At 51.0% G+C, this 16978-nt stretch overlaps 1 protein-coding gene across 3 annotated transcripts in view; it reads left to right on the top strand.

Moving 5' to 3' along the window:
* Nucleotides 1–13233, top strand: part of IGF2BP1 (insulin like growth factor 2 mRNA binding protein 1) — a 48985-nt gene extending 35752 nt beyond the window's left edge. For 2 of the 3 annotated variants that reach the window (XM_082704765.1, XM_082704767.1), the window contains exons 10-15: nt 1383–1505; nt 1828–1947; nt 2788–2862; nt 4339–4470; nt 4726–4839; nt 6542–13233. In XM_082704765.1, coding sequence (XP_082560891.1) covers nt 1383–1505; nt 1828–1947; nt 2788–2862; nt 4339–4470; nt 4726–4839; nt 6542–6634 — 657 coding nt within the window. In that variant the 3' untranslated portion in view covers nt 6635–13233. The remainder of the gene's footprint in view (nt 1–1382; nt 1506–1827; nt 1948–2787; nt 2863–4338; nt 4471–4725; nt 4840–6541) is intronic. The other variant, XM_082704766.1, reaches the window with a different exon arrangement.
* The last annotated feature ends 3745 nt before the right edge of the window (nt 13234–16978 follow it).

Here is a 16978-nt window from a genome sequence, read left to right as displayed (position 1 = left end):
GAAGATTCTGCATTGGGTATGGATCCCAGTGTGGGGCTTGATCCCACAACTCTGAGATCATGACCTGAGCCAAAGTCCAGAGTTGTACACTTAACATCTGAGCCAGCCAGGCACTCCTCATCTGATTTTTTTTTTTTTTTAAAGATTTTATTTATTTTATTTGACAGAGAGAGAGATCACAAGTAGGCAGAGAGGCAGGCAGAGACAGAGGGGGAAGCAGGCTCCCTGCTGAGCAGAGGGCCCGATGCGGGGCTTGATCCCAGGACACTGAGATCATGACCTGAGCCGAAGGCAGTGGCTTAATCCACTGAGCCACCCAGGCGCCCCCCTCATCTGATTTTTTAACTTTTTTTTTTTAAAGGATTTTATTTATTTTTTCAACAGAGACACAGTGAGAGAGGGAACACAAGCAAGGGAGGTAGGAGAGGGAGAACAGGCCTCCTGCAGAGCAGAGAGCCCGATGTGGGGCTCCATCCCAGGGCCCTGGGATCATGACCCAAGCCGAAGGCATCCCTGATTTTTAAATTTTTTTTATTTTTATTTTTATTATTTTTTAAGATTTTACCTATTTATTTGACAGACAGATCACAAGTAGGCAGAGAAGCAGGCAGAGAGAGAGAGGAGGAAGCAGGCTCCCTGCCTAGCAGAGAGCCTGATGCGGGGCTTGATCCCAGAACCCTGGGATCATGACCTGAGCTGAAGGCAGAGGCTTTAACCCACTGAGCCACCCTGGCGCCCCGGCATCCCTGATTTTTTAAAATTAAGTTTTCATTCATTTGTTCATTTTTAAAGACTTTATTTTTGAGAATGAGGATGAGTGGCGGAGGGAGAGGGAGAAGCATGCTCCCTGCTTAGCAGAGAGCCTGATGTGGGACTTGATCCCAGGATCCCAGGATCATGACCTGAGCCAAAGGCAGACAGTCAACCGACTGAGCCACCCAGGTGTCCCTCAGCCGATTTTTTTAAAAGGAGAGTGAGCATGTGGGGTACAGGAAAACAGGTGAGCCCTGGAGGTCTAATGGAGATCTGTCCTTGCTGTGCCTTCTCGTGGGAATTTTCCGGTGCAGGCAGGGTTAGTGGAATAAGGCACCAGGGAGGTGGGACATCTGAGGGTCTGGTTGACCCTTCTGGTTGGTGTTGCTGGTTCTTGATCCAGCGGTCATGTCCCATTGCTCACAGCCCCACGCCGTGTGTGTGTGTGTATGTGTGTGTGTGTGTGTGCCCGCGCGCGCGCGTTCGAGAGCCAGAAGGGCAGGAAGGCTTTGTGCAGAAGCACCCAGTTCTGCTGTGTTTGCACCCCCTCAACCCCAGCACTGCTCTGTGGGTTCAGCTGGGCCCTGCAGCACGAGCTGACCTCTTCCCTCCTCACCTTCCTTCTCCAGCTGCAGTCACATCTCATACCCGGCCTGAACCTGGCGGCCGTAGGTCTTTTTCCAGCTTCGTCCAGCGCGGTCCCGCCACCTCCCAGCAGCGTCACTGGGGCTGCTCCCTACAGCTCCTTTATGGTAGGTACAAGATTTCCTGATGGGGGGCCCTGTGGGCCCTTCCACAGCCTCCCTTAGGGTCAAGTCCCCTGCAGGAGCCTGCAGAGAGGGAGGAGGGAAGGGAGGTCTGGGATGCCCCTCTTGTGCAGTGTTTCCAGCCATGTGCACTGGCCACTGGCAGCACTGTCCCTTGTCCCTTTTGGCCCCGGGGAGAGCCCCGGCGCGGGTCGCCCATGTTGGCCGCCCAGCGTCTGGCTCCTTCTCTTTGAGGACGTTTGCCTGGGGGGTGGAAGGGCGCTAGGCCGTGCCCTGCCCCCGGTGATAACACGCCCTGCCCCGGCAGCAGGCCCCGGAGCAGGAGACGGTGCAGGTGTTCATCCCAGCGCAGGCGGTGGGGGCCATCATCGGGAAGAAGGGACAGCACATCAAACAGCTCTCGCGCTTCGCCAGCGCCTCCATTAAGGTGACCTGCTCTGCCTCCTTCCAGGTCCTGGGAAGAGGGGAGCGCTCTGCTTCCACCCCGTCAGCCTTTCTTCCTGGATGCCCCATGGGGCCGCTCTTGGGTGGCTTCTTTCTCTGCTTGTCCCTGTCCCCTTTGCATTTGACCTTGCCCTGGGCCTTTGGGGCTCCCAGGCTCCTGGGGGAGGGAGCAGGCGGAGTTGCAGCTTGGGAGGAGAGCTTAGGTTCTGGCATGGACTGACATGGGTTCAGCCCCCAGCCCTGGAGCCTCAGCCCCCGATCCCTTGTGACTGCAGTCCCAGTCCGAGCGCCACAAAGTGAGGCAGTCGGGGGTCCCCCGCTTGGCCAGTGCCTGGCGCTCAGTGGTTGCGGCAGGTGCCAGCTGTCTTTACGCCTTCCTTGGCCGGGGTCTGGTGCAGAGAGGAGACACGAGCTAAACAGAGCTAAGCTTCACAAGCCTAAATCCAGTAGTGTCGGTGGTCCCTTTTAGGGACCCCTTTAGGACTTGGTCAGACACAGGGATTCTTTTCTGCCGGTGTGGTCCCTGCCCTCCTTGCCGTGGGCATTTTGTCTGTGCCCCCACTCTGAGCGGGACCCCACGGAAGCCTCCCCAGGGAGCTGATAGGGTGGGCGGTGGGGAGGCCCTGCTTAGGGACTGTCCCTGGCGCACACACAACACGCACACGTCCTTATCACATTTTTGGTGCAGGGGCAGTGCCCTTGGGGCTCAGGGTCTTTGTTCTTGCTTCTCCTGGCCCTCGGAAGTAGGTGGTGGAATTGAGGTGGCGGTGGGGAGCTCGGTGAAGGTAGGGGGCACCTCTTTGACCAGTTCTTTCCTTTCTAGATTGCTCCTCCTGAAACTCCTGACTCCAAAGTTCGTATGGTCATCATCACTGGACCCCCAGAAGCCCAATTTAAGGTTCTCATCTTTGTTTTTCTAAGGGAAGGAATTGAGGTTGGGTGGGAATGGAAATCTGCAGAACACCTTCATCTTTTCATTTCATTTTTATTTTTATTCATTTAGTTTTTATTTTTTAATTTTTATTTATTTATTTATTTATTTTAAAAGATTTTATTTATTTATTTGACAGACAGAGATCATAAGTAGGCAGAGAGGCAGGCAGAGAGAGAGAGAGAGAGGAGGAAGCAGGCTTCCCGCCGAGCAGAGAGCCCGATGTGGGGCTCGATCCCAGGACCCTGGGATCATGACCTGAGCTGAAGGCAGAGGCTTTAACCCACTGAGCCACCCAGGTGCCCCTATTCATTTAGTTTTTAAAGATTTTATTTATTTGACGGGTAGAGATCACAAGTAGCAGGCAGAGCAGGGGTTGGGGGGTGGGCATAAAGCAGGCTCCATGCTGAGCAGAGAGCCCGATACAAAGCTCTATCCCAGGACCTGGGATCATGACCTGAGCCGGAGGCAGAGGTTTAATCCACTGAGCCACCCAGGAGCACCCCCTGCTTTTTTAAAAAAGATTTTATTTATTTGACAGACAGAGATCACAAGCAGGCAGAGAGAGAGGAGGAAGTAGGCTTTCTGCTGAGCAGAGAGCCTGACGCGGGGCTCGATCTTAGGACGTTGAGATCATGACCTGAGCTGAAGGCAGAGGCTTAGCCCACTGAGCCACCTAGGCGCCCCTACATAACACTTTATTTTAAAGTTTTTATTTATTTAAGTAACCCCTACACCTAGCGTGGGGCTTGCAGCCACAACCCTGAGAGGAAGAGTCTCCTGTCCTGCTGACTGAGCCAGCTGGGGGGACCCGAGGGCAGCACTGCGGTGCTGACTGTCAGTTTGGCATCAGACTCCATTTCTGTTGACTTCTTTGCTCTTTACTTCTGAAGGTGAACAGAAGTCTGGGACAGAAGGAATGCTGAGGGCTTCTTTCTTGTGTCCGATTTCCCTTAGGAAGATCTTTGATGCCCAATTCCCTCCTCTCCTTTCTTTCTTTATGTCCTGCTGCTTTGCCGGGTCCCTGCACTGGTGGTCACAGAGTCAGAGAGCAACCCGTTGGCTCCTCCTGACGTAGGCAGGGCTAGAGAACCGGGGACACTCTGGAGGCTGTGGGGGCTCTCCAGCAGCCTGTCCTCTGGCTGACTTGATCAGCTGCCTTGTTCATGATCCTCCCAGAGCCTGCAGGGGTTTGTAGCTTCTGAATTGTCCCTGGAAGTATGTGTTCAGCTACTGTACCCGGGCTCTCCAGCATTACAAGGAAGCAGAAGGAACAGGTCGCTGCTCATGGGCCATTTTCGCATCCCCTGGTGTAAATGGTTGAGCCGGGCCTGTGGGACGAAAGGGGATCCGGGTGCACCTTGGGGGCTCCGGTCGGGCGGTCCTTTGCTTTCCCTTCTGTCGTGTGGGACCCGCTGGTTCATAAGGACCTCCTCCTCTCAGGCTCAGGGAAGAATCTATGGAAAACTCAAGGAGGAGAACTTCTTTGGTCCCAAGGAGGAAGTGAAGCTAGAGACCCACATCCGGGTGCCGGCGTCCGCTGCTGGCAGAGTCATTGGCAAAGGTGGCAAAACGGTGAGCCTGGAGGGCCAGGGATGGACGTGCTACGTCGCAGTGCCCACACCGCACAGCTCTGCCCTGGCCTCCTCCTCCCCTACCCCGTAGGACCTGAGGACCCCCACTTGCTCCTTTACCTAATTCTCCTCCCTGGCCCGGTTCCCGGGTCCTCCATTTACCTGCTCGGGACTTGGCTTCTGCCCCTCCCTCCAGCCCCCTTCTGTGCTTTCCGGAAAGCACCCTAAGCTGCTCTCTGCCCCCCACCCCGCCCAGGTAAATGAGTTGCAGAATTTGACAGCGGCCGAGGTGGTGGTGCCAAGAGACCAGACTCCGGATGAGAATGACCAGGTCATCGTCAAGATCATTGGGCATTTTTATGCCAGCCAGGTACACAGGGCACTCCCCCGTCTTGTGCCAGTGCAGTCCCTTTGGCTTTCTTTTTTTTTTTTTTTTTTTAAGATTTTATTTATTTCTCAGAGAGAGAGAGGGAGAGAGAGCGAGCACAGGCAGACAGAATGGCAGACAGAGGCAGAGGGAGAAGCAGGCTCCCCACTGAGCAAGGAGCCCGATGTGGGACTCGATCCCAGGACGCTGGGATCATGACCCGAGCTGAAGGCAGCTGCTTAACCAACTGAGCCACCCAGGGATCCCTCCTTTGGCTTTCGTACAGTGACTACCTCCATCCCTGCGTCCGGTTCTGCTGTCCCATTCCAGAACTCACCATCCCCACACCACTTCCGTGGGCCAGTCAGCACTGCCCCGCATTGGGACCGACCCCGGAGTCTGGAAAGAGGGTGGATATTAGGTTCAAATGCTCTGAATCTCAAAAAGGCAGAAAAAGGTTGATTGGAAGGTAGTGGGGTTGCCCTGAAATCCTCTAGCGGTGGAACTGGAAGGGATATGGGGACTCCTGGACATGAGCCCTTCTGTTGAGAGAATAGGCAGCTTCCTAAGCTCGATGCTGCCTACGCGGTCAAGGGCAGAACAGGAACCCAGAACCAGAACCCCAGTTCCCGGCTCTCGGTTCCCAGTGTGGTGTGGCCGTGCAGCACCAGGAGAGGGGATTTGGAGGCAGAGGGCTTGGAGCTCAGACCCCATGTGGCCTTTCTGCTGTGTGGCCTGGGCTGAGAAACTTCCCATGGCAGTCCTCGGAGAAAAGAGCCATGATAGTATCCTAGATTCCTGTGTGCCTCTGATACATGGAGCACCGTTCCGTGTGGCTCACATATATGAGCTCACTTAATTCCCTGACAGCCTCATTGTACAGCGTGGTAGCATGAAGGATAGATCCAAGGATGCACTGGGCCAGGATGTTCCCAGTGCCGACGGGGGCATCGAGGGTGCAGGGATGCATGCGTTTTTTGTGTGTTAGAATGAGAATCAGGGAAACCTGTAAATCATCTGCGTGCGGCCGACTGCATGGGAAGTACGAGGATCCCAAGTCCACAGCCTTTCCCCCACCTGCACCACCTTTTTCTTGCACCAAGAAACTGAGCACTCTGTTTATGGAAGGAAGCAATTCTGGTCAGTGGTTAGGGGCGCCTCCTGTTCCATTTGGCTTCCCTGGCAGAGCTCTGTTCTTAGCGAAGCACCTTTGAGAGGGAAAGACTCTAAGAGACAGATCCTTGGGTCTTTTGTCCATTGCTTAGGTTTCACTGTTTGATTTGTAAATCCGTGTCTGGACATGACTTCATCCCTTTGGCTAGAGATGTTCGCACACATAGCGGGGAGTCTGATTTGCGAGGAGGTCTCCCGAATGATGACCCTCCGACCAGACACCCTCCTGGAAACCCCGGGAGTTCTGTTTGGGGTTCAGTAGCGTGTGTGGCAACTATTGTCAGTTTTTCAATTCTGGTGAATTGAGTTTGTATTCTGGCTCCCCCCCCACCTTCAGGCGTCCCCCTCTGCCCCCCCCCCCCCCACCAGGGGTGTTCAGGGCCCACGGGGAGGCAGAGAAACTTCGGGTCCCGCTCACCCTCGCTCTTCTTGTTGCGCTTGTTGCCGGTGTCTAAGTCCTTACCTTTGGGGGCTCCTTTGGGTGATCCTCAAGGGGTTCTTCACTCTGGCCTCTTCTCTGGTTTTCCTGCAGATGGCACAGCGGAAGATACGAGACATCCTGGCCCAAGTTAAACAGCTGCACCAAAAGGGACAGAGTAACCAGGCCCAGGCACGGAGGAAGTGACCAGCCCCTCCCTGTCACATCGACTCAAGGACAACGGGCTGAAGTCGAGAGCGCGTTCTCCCCAGCAGGCCTGAGAATGAGTGGGAATCAGGGACACTTGGGCCGGGATGTAGATCAGGTTTGCCCACTTGCTTGAGAAAAGACGTTCCAGTGAGGAACCCTGATCCCTCGGCCCCACACGCCCAACCAATTGGCCCGACACTGCCCGCCCCTCAGGGTGTCACCATGGCGATTCTAGCTCAGGGTGCTTTTAAACGTGGATTGTTGAAGTAAGTTCTCCAGGTCCCACCGAGAGGGTGGGTCAGACCCCAGTGGGAAGAGAAATAAAATTTCCTTCAGGTTTTTTCAATCACTTAAGAGGGGTGTTTCAATCAGCCTCAAAGGATGGTTTGCTTCTTGACCCTAAAATCCTTCCAGCCTTCTCCTACTTGGTCCATTGATTAAAATACCTCTATTCTCATGCCCTGACATAGCCTGTTCCTGTACAGCCTTTTTCTATAGTCACACGGATTGTTTTATCTGTACTGCTACCAGAAAAAGTGGGAACCAGTGCACTGCTTTGCTTACGTTACTGATTCAAAGGAGAAGACACACCAGCATCTGTAGTCTAATTCCGCTCCTTCCCTAACCAACCGATAGGAACAGCAAGGAATAAAGAATGGGGGGGGGAAATACGATTAAAATATATAGTAATCCACGTTTAAAAGGAGTGCCCTACGGCTGGTCTAGTTCAGATCACCGGGGTGAAAAATTGGCGTGATTAAAATTTTCTCCACTCGGTCGGGACGTCCCCACCAAGATTCCCTGCCCCATTCGTGTCCTTCTCCCCATCTAGGTGCACATGGGTGGTACTGAATGCTCAGCGGGATAGGGGCTGACCATTGTACTATCCCTGATTCCCATCATTCTCAGGCAGATTTTATATTTTTTTAAAGTCTATTTTAATGATTGGATATGAGCACTGGGAAGGGGACATGACACCCCTTGATAAAGTCTCAGTTCCATGGAGGACTTGAGTGGCCCCAAAGGCTGCCACTGTGCCCTCACTCCAGCCCATGTGCTCCTATAAGGGCTGGTTCCCAGAGGTAGGGGTTGTGGGGCACTCCCCCTCCACGGCACTGTTCCCTTGGTGGTGGTGGGATGTGGAACCCAACCCTGAGCTTCCAGTAAAGCTAAAGCCCATCATCTGGCATGTAGTACGAATATTCAGTACATTGGAGAGTATTTGCTTCTGTTTTTATCCTAGAGGCCTATTTAACCGATGGCTTCTGCCTCTGTGAATCATTGGCACGACAAGAGTTGTGCCTGAGACCAGAATTCAAAGTACCAGCAGCGTTATGCACAAAGGGGTAAATACGCTTAATTTATTAATTTACCAGGCTCAATAAGATCCTGTTGGAAGTTCAGCGCTTGTAGAAGACGGCAGCCATCAGTTAAATGAGGTTAGGCCTCCCCTCCGAATATACTGATTGTCAATGCATATTAGCCAGGTGGTGCACTTTAGCTACCTTGGACAATGCTATCAAGTGTGCTGGGAAGGGAGGAAGGCCTCTCTGCATGTGGAAGAGCCCATGCGTGGCCTCCCGTCCTTCCAACACTGCAACCACGACAGTAGTAATCACGAGACAACCATGACACGTGGGCGGAGTCAGTCAGGTAATGCTGTGCGCGAAGTAAACTACCTCAAGGTATGAAGTTACCTCAGCAATTACTTTCCTTTTTGTTCCCCCACCTTTTTTTTTTTAACCTTTTTTTTTCTTTGCGGCTTGCTGATATTTTATATAAAAAAAGAAGAGCAAAGCAAAAGAGAAGCTGATAGTCTTGAATATTTTATTTTTTTAATGAAAAGAGAAAAACGAGAAAGTTATGTTTCATAATTTCTTACAACATGAGCCAGTGTAAGCCTTTAGGATCTCTCTGTGGAGAACAGGCCCTGTGGGAAAGGCAGCGGGGGCTGGCTCTTGGGGAGGAGGCTGGGGCTGAGCGAGCCCGGGGGGAGGCCCTGATCTAGGACTCCCAGATTGCTAAAAACCACTGTCCTCTCTTCTGGAAACTCCTTGCTTGCCAGGATCCAGAGACCTGGCGGAGCTGTGGGCCTCCGGGGGGTCAGACAACAAACCCCAGCAGCGGGCCCCTGGTGTCCAGCCCCCCTCTTTCCCTTTTTGGTTAAAGGGCATCCCCGCCAATTTTCCCCACCAGTGGTGCTGTTGAGATACTTTAAAATACTGCCTCCGTTTTATCGAGGAGTGAAATAATAACTAAAAAAATATACCCGTTTAAAAAAAAAAAAATCTGTTTCTCTGTCTAGAAATATGGGAGCCAAGATTCCGTTGGTAGAAGAGCCATAGCTGCTCTCATACCCTCAAGAGAGGTCCACCTGGTCTGTCATTGCCATCTTTTTCTTTTTTCTTCTTTCTTTTTCTATCCCCCCCCCCCATTATTTTTTTCTCAGTCCCATCTTGCTGTTCTTTTTGGTCTATGGCAACAGTCCAAGGAGCAGACCGACTCTTGGATGACTGCCCCCGCCACCCCCCCCCGGTCTTCTCTGTCTTCTTTAGATTGATCTGATTGATTTTAATAGTGGACCCAAACTAAAGGAATTCTTAATTTAGGGTGGTGGGTTGCCAGGAGGGGTAGAAGGTATGGAAATGTAATTGGGGACAGGTTCTTGCCTCGCTCATGTCTTATCCCTTTGTCCCCGTGACATTCTTTTATAACCTCCAGAATGGTCTGTTCCAAAGAGAGGAGGATGCAGGAGAGCATTTCGGGGTAATATCAGGCCAGTGTAATCCGAGCTTCCCACCTGTCCTAACCACCAAAAAAAAAAAAAAAAAAAAGGGTCTCCCAAGTTCCATCTCTGGCTCTCTGTGCTTTATCCCAAAATGAAGCAGATAACATTCAGACATCGGCCGTTTGGTGATTTAAGGCAAATTTCCAGCAGCAAGCATGCTTTAATATCTGGTTCAAACTACCAGCAGGAAAAACAAAAACAAAAACCACCCACAGTACCTGAAATGTGATTGTTGCAGTGTTCAGTTTCCTTGGGATCCTGCTCCCTTCACACCGTAAGCCCACGTCCTTTTCCTTTGGCTGATTCAGCTCCAGAAGAGGTCAGGAAGTGTGGCGAGGGACTGTCCAACAGGAGTTGAATTAGGCACAGCTCCACTCATCGCTGACGTTTGCCCAGCAGGAAGGTTGTGAAAGTTAACCCTACCAGAAGCAGAAGGAATATGGTTTGGTGGTTAAAAGTTTTTAGGGGAGATAAAGGACCTGCCTTGGTGGGCCTGCCTTTGACCCCTAGGCTAGGTCTTGGGACGGTTCCTTGTCCTCCCCCACATCACCTCCATTTCCCCATCCTTGGCGAGATAAGTCAACGTGAAAAGCACTTGGGAGATTTGGATGATCTGAGAAAAGCGACTTTTAAAAAAACCACTTCTTATACTCGAAGATTATATATATATATATATGTATGTGTGTGTGTGTGTGCGCTACATATATATTTTTAAGAAAGGACCATCTCTTGAGGATATATTTTTTAATTCTATGGAACACACAAAAAAAACCAAAATGGTTTGATTCACTAATTTTGAACCTGCATCTGACAGTTACACCCCGATGGCTTTAATCCCCTCTAGGGTCTGGTTGCCTTTTGTGGTTTGGGTTTTGGACTTGGCTCCTCGGAGGGGCCTGGGTAGGAGAGAGCTGAGCGGAGGGACAGGGAATTTTCTCCCCTGCTGCCCTCTCCTGCCCACCCCCCCAAGTCCTTGTCAGTCTTTATTCCTTTTCCCGTGAGCTCTCCACTTCTGGGGGGCGGTTGGGAGCTATTCTTAGGTATGCCTCACTCTTGGCAGCAAAGACCCTGTGTAAAACCCAGAGAACACTGGGGGGAACACTCCAGGTGGCTCTGTGTCCATTTTCCTCTGTGCCAAAGACAGACAGACAGAGGCTGAGAGGCCGCTTTTGAATCAAAGCAGTAGCCATCTTTCAACATAGACTTGGGCTGTCTGGGAGGGGCTCCCGGAGACAGTGTGAGCTAAAGACGTGTCCCTTCCCTTCCGAGCCTCCTGGGGGACTTGGGGCCAGGACTTGCCAAGGGGTAGGGAGCTGAGAAAGGGGTCCATGGGCTCCTGGTTGCACTTTGGGGTAGGAGGGGAAGTTCGGGGCTCCTCCGCGTGGGACTGCTCTCCGTCCCCTGCCCCCGCTGCAGAGATGGCACGGCGAGTTCCCTTCAGGCCTGGCAGACTGGCAACGAGGAGGGGCCTCAGTTAGCTCTCAAGGGTGCCTTCCCCTCCTCCCACCCCAGACATACCCTCTGCCAAACTGGGAACCAGCAGTGCGCTGTTAACTACCTCACCGAGCCCTGGAGGGACCGTCCAAGCTTCCGGTTCGCAGAGAACCTGGCACCTCTCGTCCCCCCTTTCGTCCCACCTCTCAGCCAGGGGTGGGGGGCTTTGACATTAAAACCATGCAGCTGTTTTGCCCGTTGAAAACTGGTAGAAGGAAGACAGCACAGCCTAAGAAAAAGTAATCGCAGGAAGATGGATGACAAATCCTCAGTGCCAGGGGACATAAAGCCATTTCCCTTCTGAAAGCTCAATGACTTAGATGCAGAACATTTCTCTTGTATTCAGACTTAGAGTAACACCAGCTGAAAGCTTCGGTTTCTTTCCTTTGGATACATAAGGCTTCTCTATCGGGGTCCAGGGCAGGGAGGAGGCCTCGTGACCGAAGGCGGAGGTAGAGGATGAGGGCCAGATCCCAACCTTGACCCTTGGGCCCAGTGCACCTCCTTGGAGCACAGCCTGATGATGGCACCATTAGTAGGGTGCCTTAGTATGGTTGAATCCGGACTGACAAGACATGAAAGAATTGTGGTTTGGTTTTGTTTTGTTGTTGTTGTTGTTGTTTTTTTTTCCTGAAATGAACTAGCAGGAAGCTCCTCCGGAGCACGAGTTTTGAGTAACCACAGGTGATGGACGCTACGAGTAGAAACGGATTAACTACCTCAATCCTTAACAGTAAGATTGGAACCAAGGGCGGGGACTCGTGCATGGGGGTATGAATCCCAGCCAGGAGAAGTGAGTTGAGAGGCTTGTGCCACGAAAGGTTTGTTCTGGAGGGACAGGCCTGCCAGGATTCCCCCCATTCCTGTCGACGGGGCTGGGAGGCCTGGCAATGAGGTGCCCCCCTTTCTGCCTTACTTGCTCTGTCTTGTTGGATCAGAGGGGCTGGCTGGACGTGATGTGGGGGCTTAGGCCTGGAGCCCATCACCCAGCCCTCAAGTCAGGAGGCCTGGGAAAGCAAAGCCTCTTCAGGCTTTTTCTGAGAGGTTCTGCCTCCACTGTACCCCCTTCTCCGTTGTCACGGGGATGGTTGGCTCTGGAATAGGCAGTGCAGGATCCTTTGTCCTGAGAGAGTCCAAGGCACCCCCGTCCTCTGGTCGCTCAGGCGTCTTTGTAGTTGGGGAGCCCACTGGGCGGTCCCAGCCCCTCCCCATCCTCTAATGGACCTCCTCATAGAAGCCCCATTTCACTTTTGTTTTATCTACCTCTTAGCAAGACAATAGAAATTAGGTAGTGGCAACTCCACTTGCTTAGGTTAGGGGGGGAAAAAGATTTCTTTTTCCAAAGGAAAAAAAAAATATTACCTTAAAAATACTTTCCAAAAAATTATAAAAAACCAAAAAAAAAAAATTTAAAATTAAAAAAAAAAAAAAAAAAAGAGGGAGACATTTTCCAGTGACCACTGGATTGTTTTAATCCCCCAAACTTTTCTTTTTTTCCCCCGTAAATAAGTTTCACTCTGGTGAGTTTCTCCACTTGCTTAAGATAACGTGCTAATCTAACAGGTACAGCTTTCACAGAGCCCCCTGGCTTGCGGTCTCCCCCATTACATCCCCACTTCCCTTGGTGAGTCTACCTGTGCTCACCCCAAGACCCTCCCAGCCAGGTGACTTCAGTCCCCCCTCCCCAGCCAAGAATACAGACTTTGTGTGTGTTGGGGTGCTTCTCGACTCACCGTTTCCCCCCTGTGGGGGTTGGGGGGGCGCTTGTAACACTTGTAACGCTTCTGTGTAAGTTTTATGTAACCCACTGCCGTGTAAAGCTGTTCAAAATGAATTTCAGCAGATGACGAGTTAGCGCAATGAATGAACATCCTCTCCCACCACTTGGAGTCTCCCCTTTCTCCAGCATCTTCGTCCAGGTCCCGGAAACCAGACTTAAGTCAGAGGAGCTCCCTTCCCCGAGGCAAAGTGCGTGGGTATCCCGTCCTGAGACGTCACTCACTCGGGAGAGTGGAAGATGTGTTTTTATGGCCGCGAATCCCGGTCGGGGCCGGAGGGGGCTCCCGCATGTGACTGCTCGCCTGGTCTGTAATTGCGGCCACTTGGCCACTTCGAATATTGTACTTTCTGGGCACCTGCCAGCCATCATCACCGCCGGATTTTGGTTGTACCCTTCCCCGCCCCACCCCCTCCGCGTTCTTTGCTCTGCCCCGGGGTGGTGGGCCGCTGGCTCAGACTTGGCGAATTTGTGCTTTTGCTGGGTGAGCGCTCCAGCTTTCCCCGCGAAGTGTGTTTCAGCTACATACCACTTCATTCTGCTGTTTCAATTCCAAAATAAAAGGAAACTTTTATTGAAAGCTGCGCGCGCATGCGTGCATGTGTCTGTGTATCTCGGGGAGGGGGGGACTTTCGGGGGTCAGGTGACTGCGGTGTTGAGACCTTCGGCGGCAGACTTCAGTGTGAGGCCTGGTTCGCAGGCACCAGAGTCGCTCAAATACAAACTAGGTGTTTTTCTTCAATTAGCCAACAGCTAGCAGGAGTGGCTTTGAGATGGTCCCTTGCTGTTCAGTTCTTTTGCACGCCGGAATAAGGCCTCCACTGTGAAAAAATGCTGCGAAATCCCAGTGCAGAGCAGCCACGGCTGGGGACGTGGGGGAGAGGGGCTGTCCTTCCTGACACCTGCCCTGAAAAAAACGAAGCAAGTGGCTTCTTCCTACCACTGTGATCCTTCCCTTGCCTGTTCCATTTTGAATGGCAGGTCGGGGAGCAGATAACCGGGGACGCAGCCTACTCTCCCAGCTTGGGTCTCCTGATTTCTTGGTCTAGCCTTTTCCCCTCTGACAGGTCTTTCAAAGACCACATGGTGGTCTTGGGCAACACCATGCTTGAAGAGACATTCTAGGTTATCTGTTGAGTAAATAGATGGGCCTAGCACCCCTTACCCTCTTGGGAAGTCTCCTGTAGACACGGGAACACGGGAAGAATGACCCGTCCCTCCCGCGCAGGTAGTCTGTCTGCCCTGGGTCTTGAGCAGATCAGTGAAGCCTTCCTTCGCTTCCACCGGACACAGTGGGGAGTATGTGCTAAGAATAGTTAACGCCAGTCTTGATCTTTCCTCCTTCCACTCTTTAACCTCCTCTCCTGCCAGCTTGGGAGCTTTTGTCTTCTTCCCTACTTAACCCAATTTTTTTTTTTTTAAAGATTTTATTTATTTGATAGAGAGAAATCACAAGTAGACGGAGAGGCAGACAGAGAGAGAGAGGGGAAGCAGGCTCCCTGCTGAGCAGAGAGCCCGATGCGGGACTCGACCCCAGGACCCTGAGATCATGACCTGAGCCGAAGGCAGCGACTTAACCCACTGAGCCACCCAGGTGCCCCTTAACCCAATTTTTTAAAAGAGATTTTATTTCTTTACTTGATGGAGAGAGAGAGAGCACAAGTAGGCAGAGGGAGAGGAAGAGGCAGGCTCTCTGCTGAGCAAGGAGCCCGACACGGGGCTCCATCCCAGGACTCCGGGATCATGACCTGAGCTGGAGGCAGCCACTTAACCGACTGAGCCATGCAGGCGCCGCTACTTAGCGCAATCTCATTTGAGATAGCTTTAACCTGGGTCTCAGGGTAAAGCCATTAGGCTACCTTCAGTGCTGCTGTTACTGTGTCTTCCCAAATAACGGGATACATGCTGGGACAGGATTTCCCAGTCTTGGTGGAAGCTTTATAGAGGAGATGAATATTTATTTGTTCCCTGCCTTGTTTCAAAAGTCGTGAAGGTGGTTTACACGTGGGAATGAAACCCTGTGTGAATACTTCGCTTATATGGTCAGTGTCGAGATAAATTTTGTGCTTCTTACCCACACCGAAGGCATAAAAGACCTTACGTGATGGAATGTTTAACCCTCACAACAACCCTAAAATGAATGTGACTCCTATTTTATAGATGAAGATGATCTCCGAAGATCAGAGAGGTTATGTTACTAAAGCCACAAAGTGTGTGATCCTAGTACCTGTGCTTTTAGCAATACAGCTAACCAGTTACCATCTCTGCAAGAGAAATCTTCACTGCTACCTATGAAACAAGATGCAAGCTGTATCCACGGACAGTTGGCCAGAACACCCTTGTTCTGCTTTTCATCATCCATGTAAGTAATTGACGGTAAATTCACAAGCAGCTCTTGGTATCTTTGCTGGTCAGATCAGAACTGGCTTTGGCCTTGGCTTGTCGTGTGTGGGTGAGCTTAACAAACTTTGGTGCCCTGTGTGGGGACCGTAAAGGTACAGTGCCCTTATGATATACGTGCCCCAGGATCTGGTAGTGCAGGCCTCACCTGAATAGTGGGCCAGAGGCAGGCATCCTACCTATTTGGGAACTGTGAGGGTCATGGTTCAGGTTAGCATATAGAATTTTCTGGAACCTCATAGTTGCTGCCACCTGTTGATAAACATTTGGAGGTCAAGTGGCTAGAGGTAAGATTGGTGACTTCAGGTGTTAAAAGTGAGTTTGAGGGGCACCTGGGTAGCCCAGTCGGCTTAGCATCTGACTCTTGATTTTGCCTCAGGTTGTGATCTCAGGGCTATGGGATCGAATCCTGAGTTGAGATCCATGCTCAGTGTAGAGTCTGATTGAGATTCTCTCTCTTCCTCTACCCTTCCTCCTGCTCTCTTTCTCTCCCTCTCTTTAAATAAATAAATAAAATCTTAAAAAAAAAAAGTTAGTTTGAGGCTGCATTTACGGCCATTTAAAACCAAAATGCAGTTTAAAGCTGTACTTACTGGTCTAAGTTGCTCCCTTTCCATCCAGCTACTATACAGACCTCCTGTAGTGCCTTTGCTAAAACTCCTTAGTTTGTGTTTCTGTATTTAAAAAGAGAAAGAAAAAGAAAAAGAAAAAGAAAAGCACCTAATAGAGCTTGGGCAAAAACCTTGCAAGGAAGCCGTGGGCAGGATGGGGGTAGGGGGCCTGCTGGTGCAGAAGATAAAGATGAAGTAACTTGGCAAATGAAGGGTCCAGCCCATTTCTTGTATGAACTGTTGTAATTGGCATTGAAATATTTTACGTGCTTGAATTGTGAGTGTGTACAAAGTGCTAGAAAATTCCTCTAGGGTCCACAGCTTTCGGTCTGTGAGGATACCTTTTTTTTTTTTAAATTTTATTTATTTATTTGACAGAGAGAAATCACAAGTAGATGGAGAGGCAGGCAGAGAGAGAGAGGGAAGCAGGCTCCCCGCTGAGCAGAGAGCCCGATGCGGGACTCGATCCCAGCACCCTGAGATCATGACCTGAGCCGAAGGCAGCGGCTTAACCCACTGAGCCACCCAGGCGCCCCGAGGATACCTTTTTTTAAATCTCTGCGTTGGAAGGTTTTAAATTTTTTTCATTTTACGTTATATATGTTTATCTATAAAAAGCACACATAATTACGCAATCTTTATTTTTCATCGAGCATTGTGTTAATTTCAGGTGTCTCATACATACAGCGGATTGATACTTGTGCACACACGACAAAGCAGTCTCCATGATACGTCTAGTTACCCTTCCTCACCACACAATTGACCCCAGACCCCTTTCCACCTGCCCCAACCTCCCTCCTCTCTGATAAATGCCAGTCTGTTCTGTGTCTGTGCGTTTTGTCTGTTTGCTTCGCTTTTTGGATTCCACATACAAGTGAAATCATACAGTATGTGTCTTTCTCTGTCTGACTTATTTCCCTTAGCATAATATCCTCACGCTCTGTCTATGTTGTCACACAAGGCAAGATCTCATTCTTTTTTTTTATGGCGGCATAATATTCCATTATATCTAGAGACCACATCTTTATCCATCCCTCTATCAATGAACACGTCAGTTGCTTCCATCTCTTGCCTAGTGTAAATAAGGTTGCAATGAACATACGGGTGCATGGGTCTTTTTGAGTTAGCATTTTTTTTTTTCCAGAAGTGGAATTGGAATTGCTGGGTCATATGATAGATCTATTTTTAATTTTCAGAGGAAACTCCGCATTGTTTTCCACAGTGACAGCCCCAGTGTACGTTTCCACCAGCAGCGTGTGAGGGTTCCTCTT

This window comes from Mustela nivalis, assembly GCF_964662115.1.
Source record: "Mustela nivalis genome assembly, chromosome: 17".
Classification (NCBI taxonomy): domain Eukaryota; kingdom Metazoa; phylum Chordata; class Mammalia; order Carnivora; family Mustelidae; genus Mustela; species Mustela nivalis.
This window is presented reverse-complemented; position numbering and strand designations above follow the sequence as displayed.